At 40.3% G+C, this 19,456-nt stretch overlaps 1 protein-coding gene across 5 annotated transcripts; it reads left to right on the plus strand.

The window, feature by feature from the left end:
- The first annotated feature begins 1,300 nt into the window (after positions 1–1,300).
- Positions 1,301–19,452, plus strand: fbln5 (fibulin 5). 5 transcript variants are annotated; one of them, XM_032546461.1, is made up of 12 exons: positions 1,301–1,770; positions 1,847–1,899; positions 2,015–2,141; positions 2,217–2,265; positions 4,283–4,561; positions 11,371–11,493; positions 13,389–13,505; positions 14,099–14,215; positions 15,885–16,007; positions 16,193–16,319; positions 16,434–16,629; positions 18,767–19,452. In XM_032546461.1, the coding sequence occupies exons 2-12, from the start codon at positions 1,874–1,876 to the stop codon at positions 18,926–18,928; spliced, it is 1,446 nt and encodes a 481-aa protein (XP_032402352.1). In that variant the 5' UTR covers positions 1,301–1,770; positions 1,847–1,873; the 3' UTR covers positions 18,929–19,452. The 5 variants fall into 5 exon arrangements, with proteins under 5 accessions (XP_032402352.1, XP_032402351.1, XP_032402349.1 ...); XM_032546458.1 differs by having other exon boundaries at positions 1,305–1,770; positions 1,847–1,917; XM_032546459.1 differs by having other exon boundaries at positions 1,305–1,644; positions 1,847–1,917.
- The last annotated feature ends 4 nt before the right edge of the window (positions 19,453–19,456 follow it).

Genomic DNA, 19,456 nt, shown 5'->3' on the forward strand with positions numbered 1-19,456 from the left:
CCTCGAGGGTCGCTGTCCTGCAGTTTTTAGATGTGCCACGGGGACAAAACACTGGAATGAAATGGCTTAATTACTTCCTCCTTGTGTAGCTCAGTTCTCCAGAGCCTTAATGACCTAATTATTCTATTCAGGTGTGGTGCAGCAGAGGCACATCTAAACGTTGCAGGACACCGGCCCTTGAGGACTGGAGTTTGACACCCCTGCTTTAGATGCAGGCTGATGCAATCAAATCTTTTTCTTTTTTTTTTTTAACTGATACCAGACCAATTTCCGACATCAGTATCAGATTGGGACACTAGGGTTGTGCAATATGGACTTGGTTTTATCACAATATTTCATAGTACTACTGTACAATAAAAGTGACTGAGAACAATTCATTATTACTTTTTTAGGTAACATTAGGCGACTGACACAGAAATCATATCTCCATAAACAACCACTGCTCTTAAAAAACAAACCCATTCATAATATGCTATTTTTTTAGGATGTTAGTCACATGAAGAAATGTGATTTATACCACAGTTATTGCTTTCGATCATATTTTAACATGTATTGATGCCGTCACTGAAAAAAAACATTGTAAAACAGCGATACAGAGGTTGTTTTTTTTTAAACGATTGCCTTTTATTGTGATAATAAATCAAAATGCTCATCGTGGTGAGAAATTTCACGATAAATGATAAACCGTACGATACATGCTCATCCGGGCATTTATCGTTGATGGCCGTTTATCGCAGGTAAGTTGCGACAGGTGGGAAACGGACCTGTGCCTACCTGTTGAGATGTCCTGATATTGGTTGACATTTTTAACTAGATGTTTGAAAATCACCAGAGTGAATTTAAAAGTAGTCCCCTTCCTTATTAACAAACTTTCAGATTCATATCATTCTTTAGTTTTGTCATCAAGCTGTGTTTAACCCACCATTATTACATTAATTAATAAACCCGCTACTACTAGTTAGTAAGGGATCATACGGAACTGAAGTACTACTAACTAGTAATAGTACCTGATCTGAGAAATAATCTGATCTGCTGTTACTTGGTGACTTTCCAGACGTTTAAAGCACTAAATGCTTTTTTTTTATTACGCAGACTGCATGAGGATCACCAGAAAGCCTTGGGGGAAATCTCCTGTGAAGACTACGAGTCTTAAGCAACGCCCCTTTATTTTTGCTATTCCTAGCAGATAAATGTAAAGTTTGTGAAATGACAAACTGAGCTGTGAATGTATTCATGGCTGCGTGTTTATTTAAGAATTATGTCACAAGTAAAGAGTTTTCTCCTCCGCTTGGTTCGAGGCCCGGGAGTGAGACTCGTCTCAGCTGTACATATGGTCCAGAAGTGGGCGCAGTAAGTGGCTGTTTAGTGTCACTGAACTCTGGTGTGTGTGCGTGTCCTGAGAAAACACACACAGTCACCCCCACAGTGTGTGCTTTATGTCTTTGAGCTCGCGGACAGCACCGCGCTGAGCCTGTCGGGCTGCGCGCGCCCACCGCAGGGGGCTGGATCTCCTGATTGGATCCAGCTGTTGCTAAAAGAGCTCGGTGGGGGGGAAGGAGGGGGGGGAGGGAGCGTCACATCTGCATTGCTAAATGATCTGCGCGGCCCAGCGGTCCGAGCAGAAAACGGGACGGCGAAGTTGGGGTTTGTTTTGCTTTTTTTTTTTTTTTTTTTTTTTCGACCGAGGAAATTCCTGTAAGAGTTGGTCAATGTGCCGGAGCTTCAGCTCGATCACACAGTGGTTAATGAAAACCTGGTGTCGACTTTCGCGTAAGGGCGCATAGTTGGAGGGAGCCCCGCTGGGATTCGGGTTTTACGGGTCGTCTAAATCTTTCTTTTTTTAAAGAGGGACTTCACCAGGAGCCATTAAACGATGCCGTTGGAAACGCTCGCGCTCAGGTTTTGTTCTCCTCTAAGGTTCGTCTCGTTTCTCTCCCTCCCAGTCCAGCTGAAGCCTTTCTGCGTAGCGGGAGCCTCCGTTAATGCGGTTTCTCTGCCCTGTTTGTGTCAGCAGGCTATGCTTCTGTCGAGCTCCGGCCAGCTGTCCTCCACAAGGCTTCACAAAACGAAAATTCCCCATTTGCAGAATGTTGGCCGCTCTGGTATTTACTCTGCTTTGCATCCAGTCAGCACACGGACAGGTAACTCCGCTCACCTTGCTTCATTACGGTCTGAATCCGAGCCAAACGCTCACAGTTCCTCTCGTCTCTCCTCAGTCCTGTCCGTACGGCTTTGAATACAACCGCAATTTAGGACAATGTTCAGGTAAGTCGTTTTACATAAGTTGGCATTTAAAGAAAAATGGAAAATCACAAACTCTGATGTGTTTTAGGGATATAATTTAACCCAAATTAATGCTCCATTGATTGTAATTTGAATTTTCTACAAACAAAAATCTGAAAAGTGTGGTGTGTATTTGTATGTTTGCAGTTACAACTCCCAAGTCTTCTGGAGTGTGTCCACTAAGTTGACACATTTAGTCAGATTTGTTTTATTTTTTTTATTTTATTTACCCTCTCTTATTAGCCAAACTGCTTAATTACAGGCAAAGTGGATATAGAGGTTGCTTTAAGTGTCAGTTTTGATGTCTGGACTTTGACTAGGCCAATCCAAGAGTTCCATTTCTGTGTCGTGAGATTCGAGCATCTCCAGGGATCAACACGCAACATCCGCAAACTAAATGTGGACTGAAAGCCTGGAGAATAATGGGGGGGAAATCCATTAAAAATACAAACGAAGGCTATAAAATATCGAATAAAAATAATAACTAAGAGCAATTTGTTCAACATCTGTTCATGATTCTGGTAGCCTCAGGAATGAAGCTGAATTAAGCGAAGGTGATCAGCTGCACAGACGTCTTCCAGAAGGAACTAAAAGTGTTGCTGGGGGGGTCACACATGATTCCTCCAGCCCTGATCCCTCAGCAGCTGATGTAGACATCAGACATCCAGTCATCTTGCCAACTGTTTTGACTACTTTCATATCCAACCTTGAGCAGCTGGTGTATCACACCGGGGTAAACTTGCTCAGGTCGCCCTCCATCTGTAAAAGGAAGTGAAGGCTGGGAGGCCAAGTCCAGCTGCCTTTGGTTTCTTTCAGGAGACAGAGGCGCTGGTGGGATTTTCTCATGACAATGGGAAAATGGGAACATGAAGTTCTCAACGAATCTTGATTTCATTTGAGCTACGTACTCTCCTTTGTTTTTTGGAAAATGAGTTGGAGAATCACATGTTTTCTGTATCTCATACGTGTCTTAACAGGACTCTGTAGCTTTCATTCAACAATGTCTTTCCAGCTGCTACTCTTCTATAAAGGATGAATTTGTCATTTCTGTAAACAGATTGGATCTCTGCTGCTCCTCCGGATTTACTATGGACGTATTTGGGCTGCTTTTCTTGGATTTATAACCTAGTCCTGCTTTAAAATTCTCCACATCTTTAAGCCTGATGTGTCTGGAGCATTCCTTGGTCTTCGTTGACTAATACTTTCCAACAAACACCAGAGGCCTTCACAGAGCAGTTAAATTTATCCCAAAATTAAGTCGCACCAAGTCGGGGTGGGCAATATGAGCGTACAGTTTTATGCTCTGCGGTACTATTGTGTTGATAACAAAAGTGACAGTCACAACTAATTGTTTGTATTTTGTTCTCTTTTATTTTTGGCGGTAGCTTTGTGACTGTGATTGCATGGCACAGCCTTCAGAGCCCCACAAGCACAAATCCTGCTCTAGACAAAAACGCTCCCATGTGTAATGCGCTTAGGACAATAATCACCTTAAGAAATGTTATTTTTTATAACTAAAATGCACACAGTAACTTCATTTAATCATATTTTTAAATTTATTTAGATTTATTAACACATCTTTGTGGAACGAACACTGGGTAAAAATAATAATCCCGAAAATACGGACTGAATTGGAATTTATTGTGACAACAATAAATCAAAATCTTAACGAAATAAGAAATCTATCCCGATAAATGATAAACGATACAATAAATGCCCACCCATAACACCAGGACGGTTTCTGTTTACAAATTAGCCGACGGAAGGAAAAAAGCTGCATTTTTCCTTTCCCGTTTACGAACGTGCTGCTTTACGTCGGCCTGGCGCGTAATATCCCATTAAAAACATATCTCAGTTTGTGGTTGCATCATGAAATAACGCTCAAAAGTTCAAGGTGGAACAAATCGGTAACCTAGTGATAAACTGGGTGGGCCACCGTCTCGCAGACGCGGGAGCTGCAGCAGGAATGTCCTCACCGCCGCTCCTCTCTGCCTTCCAGATGTGAACGAGTGCAGCTGGCCGCAACCGTGCCAAGGAGAGATGCTCTGCGTCAACCGGATCGGAGGCTACCAGTGCCTCTCCAGCGACTACTACGACCGGCCTTACAGACGGGTGAGCCCCGCCCAGCCTGAGCCGAGCTACCCGGAGCCCTCTGACAGAATCCCGGACACCTTCGCGCGGGCTCCCGCGAGAGCCGCGGAGCCGAGTTACCCCATCGTGAGCAATCCCGCGCTGTGCACCTTGGGGTACGCGCTGGCGGCGGACGGCACCTGCAACGGTGAGTAAACAGGCGAGCGGCTGTGCTCTCGGAGTTCAGACATGATGACAGTTTCAAAAGAATGAAAGATGGGTGAAGTGGATGACTTGTGCAAGTCCTAGCAAGCGAAAAAATGTGATCACCTTTTTTTTTTTTTTTTTTTGCAGGAAAGATGTTTTATTTGATAGCCGAGTGTTCTGGCTTTGCAATTCATACCATTGGAAGAAAAAAAAATCTGATCAAGTAGTGTGTGGAAGCCACAATTAGTACAATTAGTTGCTGCACCTCCTCTGGCATTCTTGAACTCTTGAACTCTTTCACTGATGGCCAAACAATATTCATCAGTCAAACTCCAAACAGTCTCATAAAGCAGTTGGCTTCCCATTTCCATCATAAATTTCCAATTATACCGAGAGACTCTTTGCTGGCTCACGGAGTTGATCTGCCTTTCCTGAAGAAAATATCCATCACGGTTTACTCGGTGGAAAGATGCTTTATCATCTCGGGAAAATAACCACCAAACCTCCCTCCGCTTTGGATTGATGGGAGGAGAAAAGTGTTAAAAGTCGTCACCTGTGCAAGGAGGAAACATTTGGCAGGATATCACATTTCTTGCACCGATTATAACACGCCACCTGAATCATGTCTTGCCCACAGCAGAGGTACAGTATATGTCTAGTGGCCAAGATGCTCAAACCTTTAGAAAGTGGTGGAGAAACTCTAGTAATAAGACTCAGGAAGGAAAAAGAAGTTGATTGTGACTGATATTATCATTATATTCAGGAACAATATAGTGCAGCAATATGTTTTTTCAGATATCTGCTCCTTTACCTGACATGCAGCCCCATCTCAGCATCGTCTCCTTGGGAATTATCTCTAAATCTAACTTTTATCTAAACAGGTAGCCCTGTTTTCTTCTACTTGTGAATGAGTGATGCTCTGGTCTGGCTTTGTCTTCACGAATCCACTTTCCCTTCAGCTAATTCCTTAGTTTCCTCCAAACACTTTCAGTTTTGTTTGATTTTCTTTTCTTTTGTACTTTCTGTTTTTGTCACGTTACTCTGAATGTTATTGTATTGCCTTTATATGTCTTTTGTGTTTGTCTGCGTGGACGTCTCCCTGTCGCCAGCCTTCCAACTTAATTTGGACTCCATGTTCACTTTCCATGTTGCAGCACTGGCTGCTCCTCTTTAGGTATTAGGCCCAGCGACTCCTAAATGTCTGCACGCCCTCTCTTCTAACTGAAGAGTCATTTGCACTTTTTTGTTAAAAACCCCCCAGAAAAGCAACTGACTCCACCTGCACGTCTGCACAGTTGTCCTCCTCTTGCGGCTGGGTTACGATCTCTGCAGGAATCGGTTCTAACCCAGCACTGCGGCTTTCGCCCGGCATCCAAAAAAAACACACATCTACATGTTGGGTGATTTTGTTTCTCTTCAGTTGTGAGCGTGTGGGTGTACCCCACTTTTTCGATGATGCGCTGCTGGACATGGAGGAACACAAGCGAATAAAGAATTTATTTTTAAAGCAGTCTCCACAGAGGAGATCATAAACCTGTTGCACATACAAAACCCAGGAACTGAACATTTTAATAATAGCTAATTAGACTTAATAGTCATAAAAGAAAAATAATTACCCATGCAGGAGGTGATGGACGGGCAGAAAGTACTGATGCCAGCAGACAAATGCCAGACTGAAAAAATGAGTTTTTATCTGCTTGTTAATAAAACTGAGTGAAATAACAAAACACACAGAACTTTTCAACAGACCAAAAGGCTTGATCTTCTTCAGTTTTTTATTTTATAAGGGGAAAAACCAACACATTTTGATTTTTATATGGACAGGACAGGAAACAAAACGTGTAGCTTGACGCTACAAGTTTTATATTTGAGGAATTTTCTTTAAAATAAGGATTCTGAATTCAACGGGACAACAGTGTAAAGAAATCAAAACAAAACTCTGTGTGACTTGTAATTGTCTGAAACACTTTGCCCAGACAAGTGAGCGATGAATTTACACGAATCTAAGCTAAAAGAAACGGATCTACCAATGATTCCTTCCTTTAGTTTCTGGGCCCAATAGGTCTCAGCTTAAATGGGGGAAAAAAACAGGACCTTGATATGAATTTTAAAAGTGAGTCCATGATTACATCACAATCAAAAGTCACTCCCAATATCCAACACTCCACTTGTCTGATGTCAGAGTGTATTTCAGGTCTGTTATCATTTTATATGTTCTCACTGGGATTAAAAAGCCATCAAGCAGCCAGTCTCTTATCTGAGGTAGGCAGTCAGTCTTAATTTAGATAACTTAGCAACTCATACAACTGAATGGTGAGGGATGTTACTAAAAGACTGAGTAATACCTGCTACACAGAGTGTATAGAAAGAAAATAATAATGGACTGAATATAGAGCCTTGGGGAACCCCAAAGTTTACAGAAGCCTTCATAGAGGAGTACTCTGAAAGCTTTACTCCTTGAAGAACTTCTTTCTTGGAAGTAGGAGAAAACACATTCACCCAACTCAAGCACAGACAGATGCCCTTTGACCTCAACCCACACACACACAAAAAAAAATCCCCAACTGACTGAAGATACTCAAGAAGTAACTATTCATCTTTTCCCCAACAGAAAATTAGTTTAATAGTAATTATTAACCAGAGTACAGATCGACTGCTGACATGATGATCTGCCCCCGGGCAAGGCACTTCACCCAGAAGTTGCCGATCTGCTTATTGGTGCATGAATGTGTGTGAGTGAGTTCATGTATGAAAACACTATATCACTACTCATTATTGAATTTAAATTAGGTTATAAAGTAATAATAAAATGAAAATACATCCACACACACTCACGCATAGACCTTCTATGGTATAATTTTACTCAAGCTGTTTAAAAATAGCCTCCTCAAAGTGCATTGGGACTTTTTTATTTAATTTTTTTTTACTGTCATTTAGGATAAATGGAATCCTGCAATGAGGTGGAAATATATACATAGAGTGCAGTTGTTTTCTCTTCTGAAAGAGAGCAAGAGAGCTGACTTCATGCACAAATATGGGCTGTTTGAATTTGGGGCGACTTGCCAGGGAATCTGCTCACGACCTTGTTTGGGTAAACCACTCCGCCAGGGGGCCAAAAGTGAGGTCATGTTCCCCCAAAATCTGCACCCAGGCCAGACTTGGACAACAAGCACGCCTCTGTGGGGACCACTCGTTACAAGTCCACCCACACACACACACACACACACACTCCTGAAGGCTGTGTGTGCTGATGTAATCGGTTGCTGACTGATGGATGCCGTGGGGCAGAAATTGCACACACGCTGCGACTTCCTGTCTGAATCTACGACAAAAAAACGCCTTTGTGGACCTTTCTGCCACCGGTTTTTGCCAGTTTGTGCCGCTCTGCAAGGGAACAATGCAGCTTGTTAGGGATTTGGTTAGCCACAGTTTTACTATTCACATCTCAAAGTTTGGTAGCACTTTATTTGAAGAGGTGTTCATAAGACTGACATGAAACAGTCATAAACATGACACAACACCTGTTATGAACCTGAAGAAGTCTTTATGAATGTTTGTGACTGTTGTCATGAAGTGTCATTGGTAATTAATGACACTTTTAATGCAAAGTTGAAATTGTTCGTTGACTTTTAAAGCAAGTTTTAATGGGACTTTGCATTAAAAGTTTGTTTACTGAGTAATGCAAAATTGACACTTTTAATGCAACTTTTAGTGCGCCTTTGCGTTAAAAGCGTCATTATTTGCCAAATGACACTTCATGTTGTAAACAACAAATAGATTAATTAATTGGATTTTCAACTACTTTGGCTGGGTGGTTCCAACACAAAAGTTAGAGGTTTTACTTATAGTTTACAGTCTAATCTACTATATTTTATTGTAACTCTGCCTATGTTTAGGTTAAATTTTCTCTCAGGATTGCTCTCTAGTTGACTCCATCCACCTTCCTGTTGCCTCTGACTAACTTCCTTGTGAGCCAAAGAAAAATACACGGTCGTAATTACAGTTCGCGACTTTAAGGAGTCTTTTCTTTCTTTTTTTGGTATTAGATGAGAGAAAAACCACTTCTGAATGAAACCAAGGATAAATCAGATTAGGAGATCATCCTCTCTTAGGAAAACTTGACACACTCCAGCGTAACTCTGAAGAATCCGAATTAATATGAGTTGCAACAAAATTTCATTTCCTTTTGGGATCAATGATATTTTTGAGTTGAATTGTATGCGAGTCTATAGTTGATCAGAAAATAGTCTTTTCTGTTTGCAGTCTTTAATTTAACTGTAAACACGGATTACTTTCAACGTTCTTTGTATAACTTGAGCAACATGTCCTTGCAGCTGCATTGTTTTTTGCATCCTTACTGCCCCCGGAGTGTTGATATTCACCCCGTTTCGGCCCACAAGCTGACATATCTTCCTCCTGAGGGCATTTTCTTCTTTTCTATATGTGACCAGTCTTCAGGCGTTTCAAGCTAATCCCCTTCTTCTCTGCAGCCAGGTCCGGCTGTCTGCAGCCGCCCCACAGCTTGTGAGCAGCCCCCGAAACGGGACTATATAAGGAGCTGATCTGGAACGCTTCTCGCAGGTGCTGGGTGTGTGTATGTCGACTACACATGTCGGGCACATGAAGGGTCTTTCGGAGTCTTGCTGCCAGCAGGTGCTGCTAGCTTTTGGCCGAGCGCTCTCGGGCCTCCGACCCCTCCTCTCCGGTCCAGGGGAGCAGGCAGAAAGCTCCCAAAGTAAGATGTTATCCCGTATGAAAACAGCCTGTAAAAACAAAAGGAGAAAAGACACCCACCACTTTCACTGCTGGTTTCCTAGAGATAGGTGACTTCACAGGCTGAGAACCACTGAAGTGTCATATCCTCATAAGGAAATGTGTCCATTATTAGGGCGTCACAGGAATTCAGCTTCAAATTCGAGATATCGCTTATCCTGACGAGAAACTATTGTATGCCTTACTCAAATATTAGGCTGTTTTTTTTCCTTACACAGGGTGGTGAAAACCTGATTGCTTGAAAGATTTGATTTGATTTTTTTAATGGAAGATTGCTGATACGATCTCCGTGACGGCGTGGGAAAACATGCACGTCTCGTGGACGTGTAAAGTCCTAAACTGTGGCCACAGACTTCCCACGAGAGGGAAGGAGAGCTGCCAAATTACTCGAATGCAATCTGGGAACCAGAAGGAAATAGGAGTTTTATGCAGCGCCATCTACTGGGAGGCAAGACCTCAGACATCCAGTCAAGTTTATTTGTGCAGCACCTTTTCAGCAGCAAGGCCGTTCAAAGTTTCATGCTGTCACCAATTCTGAAGCAAGCAATAAGAGTTATATTTTCGTCAAATTCCATCAAATATGTTGATCCGTTTACTACTAACCGGAATGCAAATTTTGTGACAATGAGCAATAAATCAATTAATCTCATGATGAATAAAAGAAAAACACTCAATCATTTTCATTTGCTTGATTTATCATTTTTCTCTTTTTACCAGAAACTGAATGATAAAAGTCTTCATTCTGGTGCTTTGAGCTCAACGACCCCTTTATTTTCAAAGATAATTTTGTTTACAAAGACTTCATAATTCATTTTATTTGTCGTTTTTTTAATTTATTGTGGACATTTTAAATGTCTTCCAGTTCCAGTGTTTAATGTTCATTAGAATTTAAGGTTTATTGAGCTTTGAGAATCTGTTCTTGCATTATTGCACCTTTATTACTTGAAAACGGTCTCAAAGCAACAATATTATCGTTTATTGTAATAAGTTCTGGAAATATTTATCGTCCAGCTTGTTATCGTGACAGGCCTAGTTTCTAGCCTTGTTTTAAAGGATATCGGTGTTGCCAGAGAACTGCAGTTTTCTGGAAGTTTGTTCCAGATTTGTGGTGAATAGAAGCTGAATCCTGCTTCTCCATGTTTGGGCGGAAGGTCAAGTAAAACCTCTGCAGCTGCCAACAGGTCAGTTTTCTTGCGGTTTTGGCTTGGATTGCAGCTCGGTGATTGGATTTATTGTTATTTTCTGTGACGTGTTTCGGATATAACGCTTGGCAAAAATACTCACACCCGTTGAAATTTTTTCATGTTATCACAAACCTACATGTATTTTACCGAGGTTTTAATTGACAGACCTGCAGTAGATTGTTGAGAACAGGAAGAACGAGGTTGTGCAGTTAAATTTATTTATTTTTTGTTTACTTATAAACCAAAATTGGCATTTTCATTCATGCTCTTTTACTGTCCTTTTGCTAAATAAAACCCAGTGCAACCAGTTGCCTCTGGGAGTGAATACCCTGTAATTCCATCTTTATTATTAATTAATAATTCTAATAATAATAAATATTATTATTTATTAGGTACACCTTGCTCATGCTGGGTTGGACCCGGTACTGACCTAGTTCTTCATGGCAGCATTAAAGGTTCTCCTCCACGTAACAAAGGCGTTGTGTTGTGCTGAGATCTCCCAGGAGTACAGTGAGCTCCTCATCGTCACTCTGGTGGGGTCGTAGTGACACGCCGCACTACTTTCTGTTGATCTGCCTATAAAATATGTTGCAGTATCTTGTTGTTGTAAAACGTGAGAGTGGAGATGAATACTTCTGCTGTGTGACATTGTACGTTCACCGAGTTTATGCTACAGAAATATGTGGGATTTTTATTTTTTTATTTATTTTTTTGCTAATACCGAAATGTGATGGCGTTTCATCCTTCATGTTTCAGCTTGATTTGAGGTTTTGCTGTTCTTAAAACTATTTCCTGTCTTTTGCGTGTCTGCCTCGGCAGTTTCTGAGTCTCCCGCCACTTTTCTCTGTTCCAGACATTGACGAATGTGAGACGAACTCCCACCACTGTAACCCCACGCAGGTCTGCATCAACACCGCCGGCGGCTACACCTGCTCCTGCACCGAAGGCTATTGGCTCATAGCCGGACAGTGTCAAGGTGAGAGAGCTGCTGCTGCTGCTGCTAATGTCATTCTGAAGCATCATTTTGTCAAAAAAAAACCTCCTCAAGGATGTGAACATACCAGCATACCAACATTTTTATGTTTAAATCTTTTTATTGTGTTTACATCGCTGCTTTCTTGTATTTTACAACAAAGTACATTGTGATATTTCTATGTAAAAATGGCAGTATACGTAAAGTTTACTCATTAAACATTTAAAAAATTATCGCATCACTGTTGTCGGGCAACATTGCATGAGTTTTTGGATCGAATAAAAACCTTTTGTCAGTGGCAAGCTTTTGATATTGGCACCTACCCAGAGCAGCAGTAGAAGAGAGGCGTCATGAGCACCAGTTATTAAAAAAACCCCATAATTTTTCTGTCTCAATTGTGTGTTGACTTTTATGAACGCATATACTATCGAAAGGGAGTTGGCGCCCCCTCCTGTGTTGAGTGAGTGCATCCTGTATGCTGCTTGAGGAAGTGGGCTATCAGACTGGGCGAAGCATTTCCCCCACCTCTGAGAGGATTTCCTGGGTTTGATCGGTTTTTAGGAGCCACGTCGCGGTGGGGTCAGTCAAACTCATGATGTGAGAAACAACCTTGGAGTACGAAGTTGAAACTTTCTCTGCAAACTCTCATATCGTCACCGTCCTAAAATAATGGCCAAACTCATTTTCATTTTGGGCCACATTAAAAATCTGAATGTTCTTAAAGGGCCGGTTGTGCCAGAATCTATTGATAAAAACTCGTTAGGCTGTTAAAACATCAACAAACATCTGTTTGTTTCTGCATTCACCAAGTGTCTCTTAAAATGAAATGATATTAAACATCTTTTCACACTGACCAGTCCATCCAGGATTTTGTTTTTGCGGGCTTAATTTATCTGGTGTTAAATGTCACATTTCTTTAATCGCCCTTTGTTTTTGGTCAATTTTGAGAAAAATTTGCAGTAAAATCAGAAACAAATGTGGGGATCTGTGGATTTTGCGTGTTTTCATGAAAACCTGGAGGAACTTATTGATGTAACTTGGAGTCTAGAGGCCACATAAAAAGCTACGGCGGGCTGTCTAGTTTATTTATTTATTATTTTTTTGTTTTTTTGTTGCTAAAATTCCTTTTTCTTTTCCCAAATCATCTTGTCAATAAAAATACTTGCGCCATTATATTAGGAAGGTGAGGATATTAGTTGTCTTTTTTTTCCTGACATCCAAAATGCAACCATTAAGAAAATCTTTAATCATTTAATCGGCAGCAGTTTATAACTACTAGCAGGCCTTCCCCAAGTGTATTATCAGCCTGGCGGGTCACCAGGCTGTACTTGTGCCCCACCAGGCTTAGCATTGCTTATTTATTTGTCTTTTTAATATGTTTGCATTTTTTTAAGACTTTATAGTTAGTGTTCAGGTAATAATTTTGCAATCTATTAATAACACATAATTATCAAGGGATATTTTCAAATTTCCTGTCAACTTTAAACATGTTTTAATTAAGAAACCTGCCGGGCCGCTGGATGAATGACTGACCTAGCACCCAATCATCGGGCTTAGCAGGTTTTCTGGGGAAAACCTTGTACTAGAACGTTTTCTCAAGATGTAAAACACGCATTAAAGCGTTTTGCTTATGTAAAATGGCTAATGTGACGAGTTAAAACAGTCAGAGTTGTCTTCATTGCAGAAATGCTACATTTATTTTAATCACCTCTGAGGGGGTGAAAATATCTAGGAACGATACTAAAGGCGTTAGCATTCTTCTGTAAGAGCAGCGCCCTCTGCAGGTTGTGTGAAGTAAAGCAGCTGCTTCTTAAGTATATGTTTTTGTATTTTATAACCAGCTTCTCTCCCTTTCTTTCTCTCTTTTTCTTTCTCTCTCTCTCTCTCCTTTGAGCCAGATATCGATGAGTGCCGCTATGGTTACTGCGAACAACTGTGTGCCAACGTCGCTGGCTCTTATTCCTGCTCGTGTAATCCCGGCTTCCTCCTTAATCCAGACAGCCGGACCTGTCAGGGTACGTGGATTTACAGGAACGCAGAGGCAAATCAATAAAGTTGATTTAAAATTTTGTCCAGTATGTTTTTGTTTTTTAATGTTATTTTGGATGCCATAAATCAGAGCGCAGCTCCTGAAGCAGTTTAAAAAGACTTTTTTTTTTTTTTTAACCTTTTAAGCTCAGATGTGGGCCAAGATTCCTTCTCTGAAGACTTTAGAATAAATTATAGGCTCTCTAAATGTAAAACTGCACTTAAAGAAATTATTACCAGGTAATAGTATTATTTATTTATTTTTTTTTTAGGTTTTAAGTTCTCCACAAAGAATCAGCTTTGTTAAAAACCCTGCAGAGAGCTATGGTGAAGAGAGAAAAGTCAGATAATCACATTCAACTGTACTTCTTAATTTAGATTTTGTTTTTTGATGGCTGTTTTTTTTTTCTTCGTTGTGATTTGTCGTCTTCGTGCAGCTCCACCTGTTAGACCCGAGCCGATAACCAGCCCTATATTGTCCCTTCAGCTCCATGTTTAGCGGCGTCTCGTCAAGTAAGCCCGGACTGGTAGAACCTGCCTCAAACCTTTAATATTCCTTCGTCCCCTTTGTGTCCACCAGATGTGAACGAATGTGACGAACGACCTTGCGGTCACGGCTGTCTCAACACCTACGGCTCTTTCATGTGCAACTGCAACGAAGGATACGAGCTGGCGTCCGACGGCACAACCTGTATCGGTGAGGATACTTCCAGTTCGCTGCTCTGAGGGTAGAATGTCTCCTAGTGGAGATGGTGCGTTCAGGGTGAGGTGCGGTGTTTGTTTTTCTTTTTTACGGAAGAAATACTGTCTCATTAGAATCATACTTTTTTTTTTTTTTTTAGACATTGAATTTCTATTATTTGATTGTTTTTTTTTGGGAGGGGAGATTTTTGTGGCGAATTTTAAGTTAACCCTTTCATGCATAGCGGTCACTACAGTGGACAGCTATCTAAAAGCCATTTTCTTCTGCTTCCTGTGGATTTTTATGTTATAAATGCACACAGACCACTGAAGTGGACACTAATGCATCATAAAATATACCATGAACTACTGGCCATCAGCTGCAAATGCAAGAAATTATTTTTGTTAAATACAATATGGCCGACAGACAAAAAAGCATGAGAACAGACCCGGTCCCTCCTTCTACTGTAGACGACTCTTGCAAGTAAAAGAAATATTGTGACATCAGATAACCCCTAAGGAACAATACTACTGATGTATTTTTCAAATAACAACTTTGTATTTGGACAAAATTACAATTGATCACATAAAAAAAAAAAATAAAAAAAAAATTATTTTTACAAAAAAATTTTCCTACCTTTTTTATGCCTTAAGAAAAGAATTTTAAAAAATGGGAAAAAAATTCTGACACAAAGGATCATAATTCATGCATCAGAGGGTTAAAAACAAAATGCATATACAGATAAAGAGCCCACTGCGCTGAAGCCCATTGAAATATTCCACCAAATATGGATTCCTGAACTCTTCCTGAGTTAAAACATCAGTATTGTGGTTCCTAAATGAATATGAACTTGCTTTGTTTGGATTATGTGAGGTCTGAAAGCACTGCATCTTTTTTCTTATTTTGACCATTTCTCATTTTCTGCAAATAAAAACTAAATTTTTGCTTGGAATTTCAGAGGCATGTTGTCAGAAGTTCATAGACTGAAAGAGCAAAGTTAATTTTACTCAAACATGTATCTGTAAAAAGTTAAATCACAGAAACTGGTCATTTTAAGTGGTCTAATTTTTTTCAGAGCTGTATATTATTGTACAAGATGAAACATTTTGTTATAAATTCAGTGATTAAAAAAAAGAACTATGATTCTGAGACTAATTCTGATTAGTACATACGTAGTTTTCCACCACACTTTCAGACCAGAAAGTGAAACTTTTACCTCACCTTGCTCAAGCATCTCCTTTTCTTATTTTTGTTCGCTTCATGGCTGCTGAAACCTCCGACATTTTTTTGAAAAGCATCTTTCTTCCTGTCGCTCTTCCATGAAATCCACATTTGCAATCCTGTGAATCTCTGCAGCTCCTCCAGAGCTACCACAGTCCTCTTGGGTGTTTCTCCGATTAATGCACTCTGCTGCAGCCTTCACAACAGAGCTGTGTTCATCCCGAGATTAAATTGGACACAGATGCTCTCCATCTACCACAACTGGCTCATCGAAACACGAGGACATTTGAAAAAATTCAAATGGAGTTCAGAGTCTCCATTGCGCTCTGTACGTTCATGTGATGGACTGATGGAGTAGGACCGGAGCAGATGGACGAACTCCTTACAGACACATCAAAGCCGCCATCTTCATCTCTCTGTGACGCTTTCTATTTGTCTGAATTATACCTTTTGTTTCACTTAGACCTGGATGAGTGCAGTTTCTCTGAGTTTCTGTGCCAGTTCAGATGCGTGAACACCCCCGGCTCGTTCTCCTGCATCTGCCCGCCCGGGTATTATTTATACGAGGACAGCCGGAGCTGTGAAGGTAAAGCTCGCTGCGGAGGACTAACCATATTGCAGTTTTCTCTTTTTGTTACGATGTAAATCCATCACTTTATTCTTGATTTTATTTATTCATTTTTTAAAAATGCAAAGCTGTGATCTTGTTGATGCCTCGTTGCTGTGGTTCTGACTTCACTGACTCTGACTGTCGTGTGCTTGATTTCAAAGACGTCAATGAATGTGACACTGGTAACAACACCTGTACAACAGAACAAGTGTGTTTCAATTTCCAGGGAGGCTATACATGCCTGAATCCTTTACAGTGTCAGCCTCCTTACATCGCCGTTAGCGACAAGTGAGTTTTCTCGTCACCCTCTTATCACATCGTGGCAATGTAAAGGTTTCGAGTTGTTGTTGTAGAATCTAAAGGTTTATTTCTCTGAACCTCCTATGTCCCGCCGCTCTGCAGCCAGTGCATGTGTTCAGCTGAGAACCCTGCCTGCAGGGACTTGGCTTTCACCGTTCTGTACCGACACATGGACTTGTCGTCGGGGCGCAGTGTGCCTGTCGATATCTTCCAGATGCAGGCCACCACGCGCTATCCCGGCGCCTTCTACATCTTCCAGATAAAGTCGGGCAACAGCGGACGGGAGTTTTACATGAGGGTGAGCACTCGGGAGTCCATGAACGGGAGATGGGATGCAGAGCGGGGCGGTCAGAGTGAGTTGACGTGCATGTAGAAAGAAGGAAAACACTGCCACCTGCAGAAACCGTGCCAACGGGTCACTCTTACCTTCAATCTGTATCAGGTTCACTGCTGAATCAGAAATGACAGGTTAGTGGTCAATTCTGCAGCCAAAATCTTTATGAATAAAATCTTTTTATTTTTATTTGAGCCTTTTATAACATTATTGGGCAAGTGTAATCATGTCAGGTCTGTCACAATAAGTTTTGCTGGATGATAAATTGTCCCAGAAGTTATTGTGATAAACGATATTATTGTTGTTTTGAGACCTCTTTTGATAATATAACAGTAATGGTATAATAGTGCAAGAACACATAGTCAAATATCAATAAACTTTAATTCTATTGAACATTTAAAATAAACAGAAACGACTAATAAAACGAATTATGAATTCTCTGTAAACATAATTGTCCTAGTTGAGGCCATAGCAGCAGACTGGAGACTTTTATCATCCAGGGTTTAGTAGAAAGAGAGAAAAACAAGAAACTTTGCAAATGCCAATAATTGAGCTCGTTTCAATTTATGCGATTCATTGATTCATTCCTTATTGCGACGAGCTTAATTGTGCCTACAATTTTCTTTTTCATTGAATCGCAATTTGAGGCTGATGAACCCATTTAATATCTATGTCTAAAATGCGTAAATAAAAGGATGATTTTAGATATTTTTAGAGTCTCAGATAAAACATTAGGTCTCTTAAAATGATTTTTCACTCGAGCTTCTTTCGTAGGAACTTAGTTATAGATGACTTTCATAGGTATTTGATGCAGTGCTGCTGATGAATGATTATCGAGAGTTCTCCAGTTGTTTAAGCTATTTAATTAGTCTGGGTACAGCAGAAAGACACTTGCAGCGTGTCGCCACTAGATGGAGCAATTTACTCAAGTCAGAGCTTTGCTTCTTTTTGTTGTTGTTTTTGTTAAATCGCTGAGACACAAGGCGGGATTTTAAAGTAGGACAGTCTTTGTAAATGACAGTAACTAGTTGTAACTAGTTTACCAGCACACTATTGTAAAGCTGAAGGAAAAGGATACATGCTTTTCAAAGTGTCATACCTATAAAACCTGAAAAGTGTGGCATCTTATTACTCTTTTTTTTCCTCTTACAGTTTTGCATTGTGCATTAATGCTTTTTAAATTCTCTATAACAGTTATAACCTTCAGTTCAATTATAATTGCCCCAGTGGGGATAAATTAGGTTTTTTGAGTTGAACTGAATGTAACTATCTGCACCCAATTTAATTTCAGTATTTGTTTAAAAAAGGGACTGAAACCAAAATACCAGCCACATTTTTACGATTTTTATAAGTAGCCATCTTCCTTTTTTCTGTTACTTTGTAATAATGAACAACTTAATGTTGAATAATGATTTTTCTGACGAGTAATCAGTTACTTAGATACATATAATTGACACATTCTACAGGTTTTATTTTTATTTAACCTTGTAAGCTTTTTTTAATACAATATTAGGAATAAGAAAATTAACATTTTATTGCTTAGAATACAATAATAGAGCTTTCCTTTAGCGAATTTGAACTCTGAAGTTAAAACTATGCCACTTGAGGAGTTTTGGGTAAAACGTATACAGACAAAGGTGTTTCTATCTTTATATGCAAAATGTCTATATATTTTGTACAGTTTTGGCTTTATTACTGCTCCAAATAAGTTTATTCAGTAAATGTCCTTTTTATGAGTCTATATATTTCAGTTAATCGATTACAAAATTAGTTGGCGATTATTTCACTAATCGATTAATCACAATTTATCCGATTAATCATTTCAGCCGAAGTGTATTTAAACCGATTAATCACAATTAATTAGATTAATAATTTCTGCCCTAATGTATTAAACCGATTAATCACAATTAATTTGATTAATCATTCCAGTCCTAGTGTGTTGTGATGAAATGTGATAAAAAGTAAAGTGGGTCATGAACACTGTGTAACAATAAACAAGGCACAGAGTCAAGAGCTTCTCTTCCTGTAAGCCCAACCTGTCTGACTCTTCGCTTCCTGTGCATCAATCCTCACATTCCTCTCCTCTTTCTTCCCTTTGCAGCAAACCAGCAACGTGAGCGCCACCCTCGTCCTGACGCGGCCCATCAAAGGGCCGCAGGTGTTGGTGCTGGACCTGGAGATGGTCACGGTCAACAACGTCATCAACTTCCGAGGAAGCTCCATCATCAGGCTGACGATATACGTGTCGGAGCATCCGTTCTGAGAACCCACACGCAGCTGCACTCACATGTAACTGGTGTAATTCTTTTGTTTGAGAATACTCTTTTCTTCTTTTTTTTTTTTTTCTGTTCAAACACTTCCCGATAAAGACTCGGACAAGATCACCGGATGCGAAGGCATTCCTTTTGCCGGAACGTCCTCGGGTTTCCTGGATACTGGATGCTTTTCCAGCTGCGGACACAGAGGAATATTTATAGTCTACAATTTCATACGTCCTCTTCTGCGACGGCGCGGCTCAGATTACTAATCGAGTATTGGTTTTTTTTGTGCTCGGGGATCCCATCTCTTCACATTTAAGCTGAGAAAGCGACCGTAGATGCCGTCATTTCATGCCTTACTGAAAGCAAGAAAAGCAGGTTGTCGGAACCGAAGAGTAAGCTACCTGTGTGTTTCCCGCCAAAGGGGGGAAAGGAAAAAAAAAAAAAGTGTTTGAGATTATGTAACGAGCAGTCATTAATTAAAATATAGATCACAGATTCTTTTAGAACAATAAATGAGTTCATCACATCCT

This window comes from Xiphophorus hellerii, chromosome 19 (assembly GCF_003331165.1).
Source record: "Xiphophorus hellerii strain 12219 chromosome 19, Xiphophorus_hellerii-4.1, whole genome shotgun sequence".
Lineage (NCBI taxonomy): Eukaryota > Metazoa > Chordata > Actinopteri > Cyprinodontiformes > Poeciliidae > Xiphophorus > Xiphophorus hellerii.

Excerpts from the sequence above, each read along its gene's own strand:
- fbln5 (XM_032546458.1), top strand. The coding sequence starts at position 1,874 with ATGCCGTTGGAAACGCTCGCGCTCAGGTTTTGTTCTCCTCTAAG. Across the intron at positions 2,266-4,282 it reads CAATTTAGGACAATGTTCAG|ATGTGAACGAGTGCAGCTGG; the intron begins GTAAGTCGTTTT and ends TCTGCCTTCCAG. Across the intron at positions 16,008-16,192 it reads GGACAGCCGGAGCTGTGAAG|ACGTCAATGAATGTGACACT; the intron begins GTAAAGCTCGCT and ends TTGATTTCAAAG.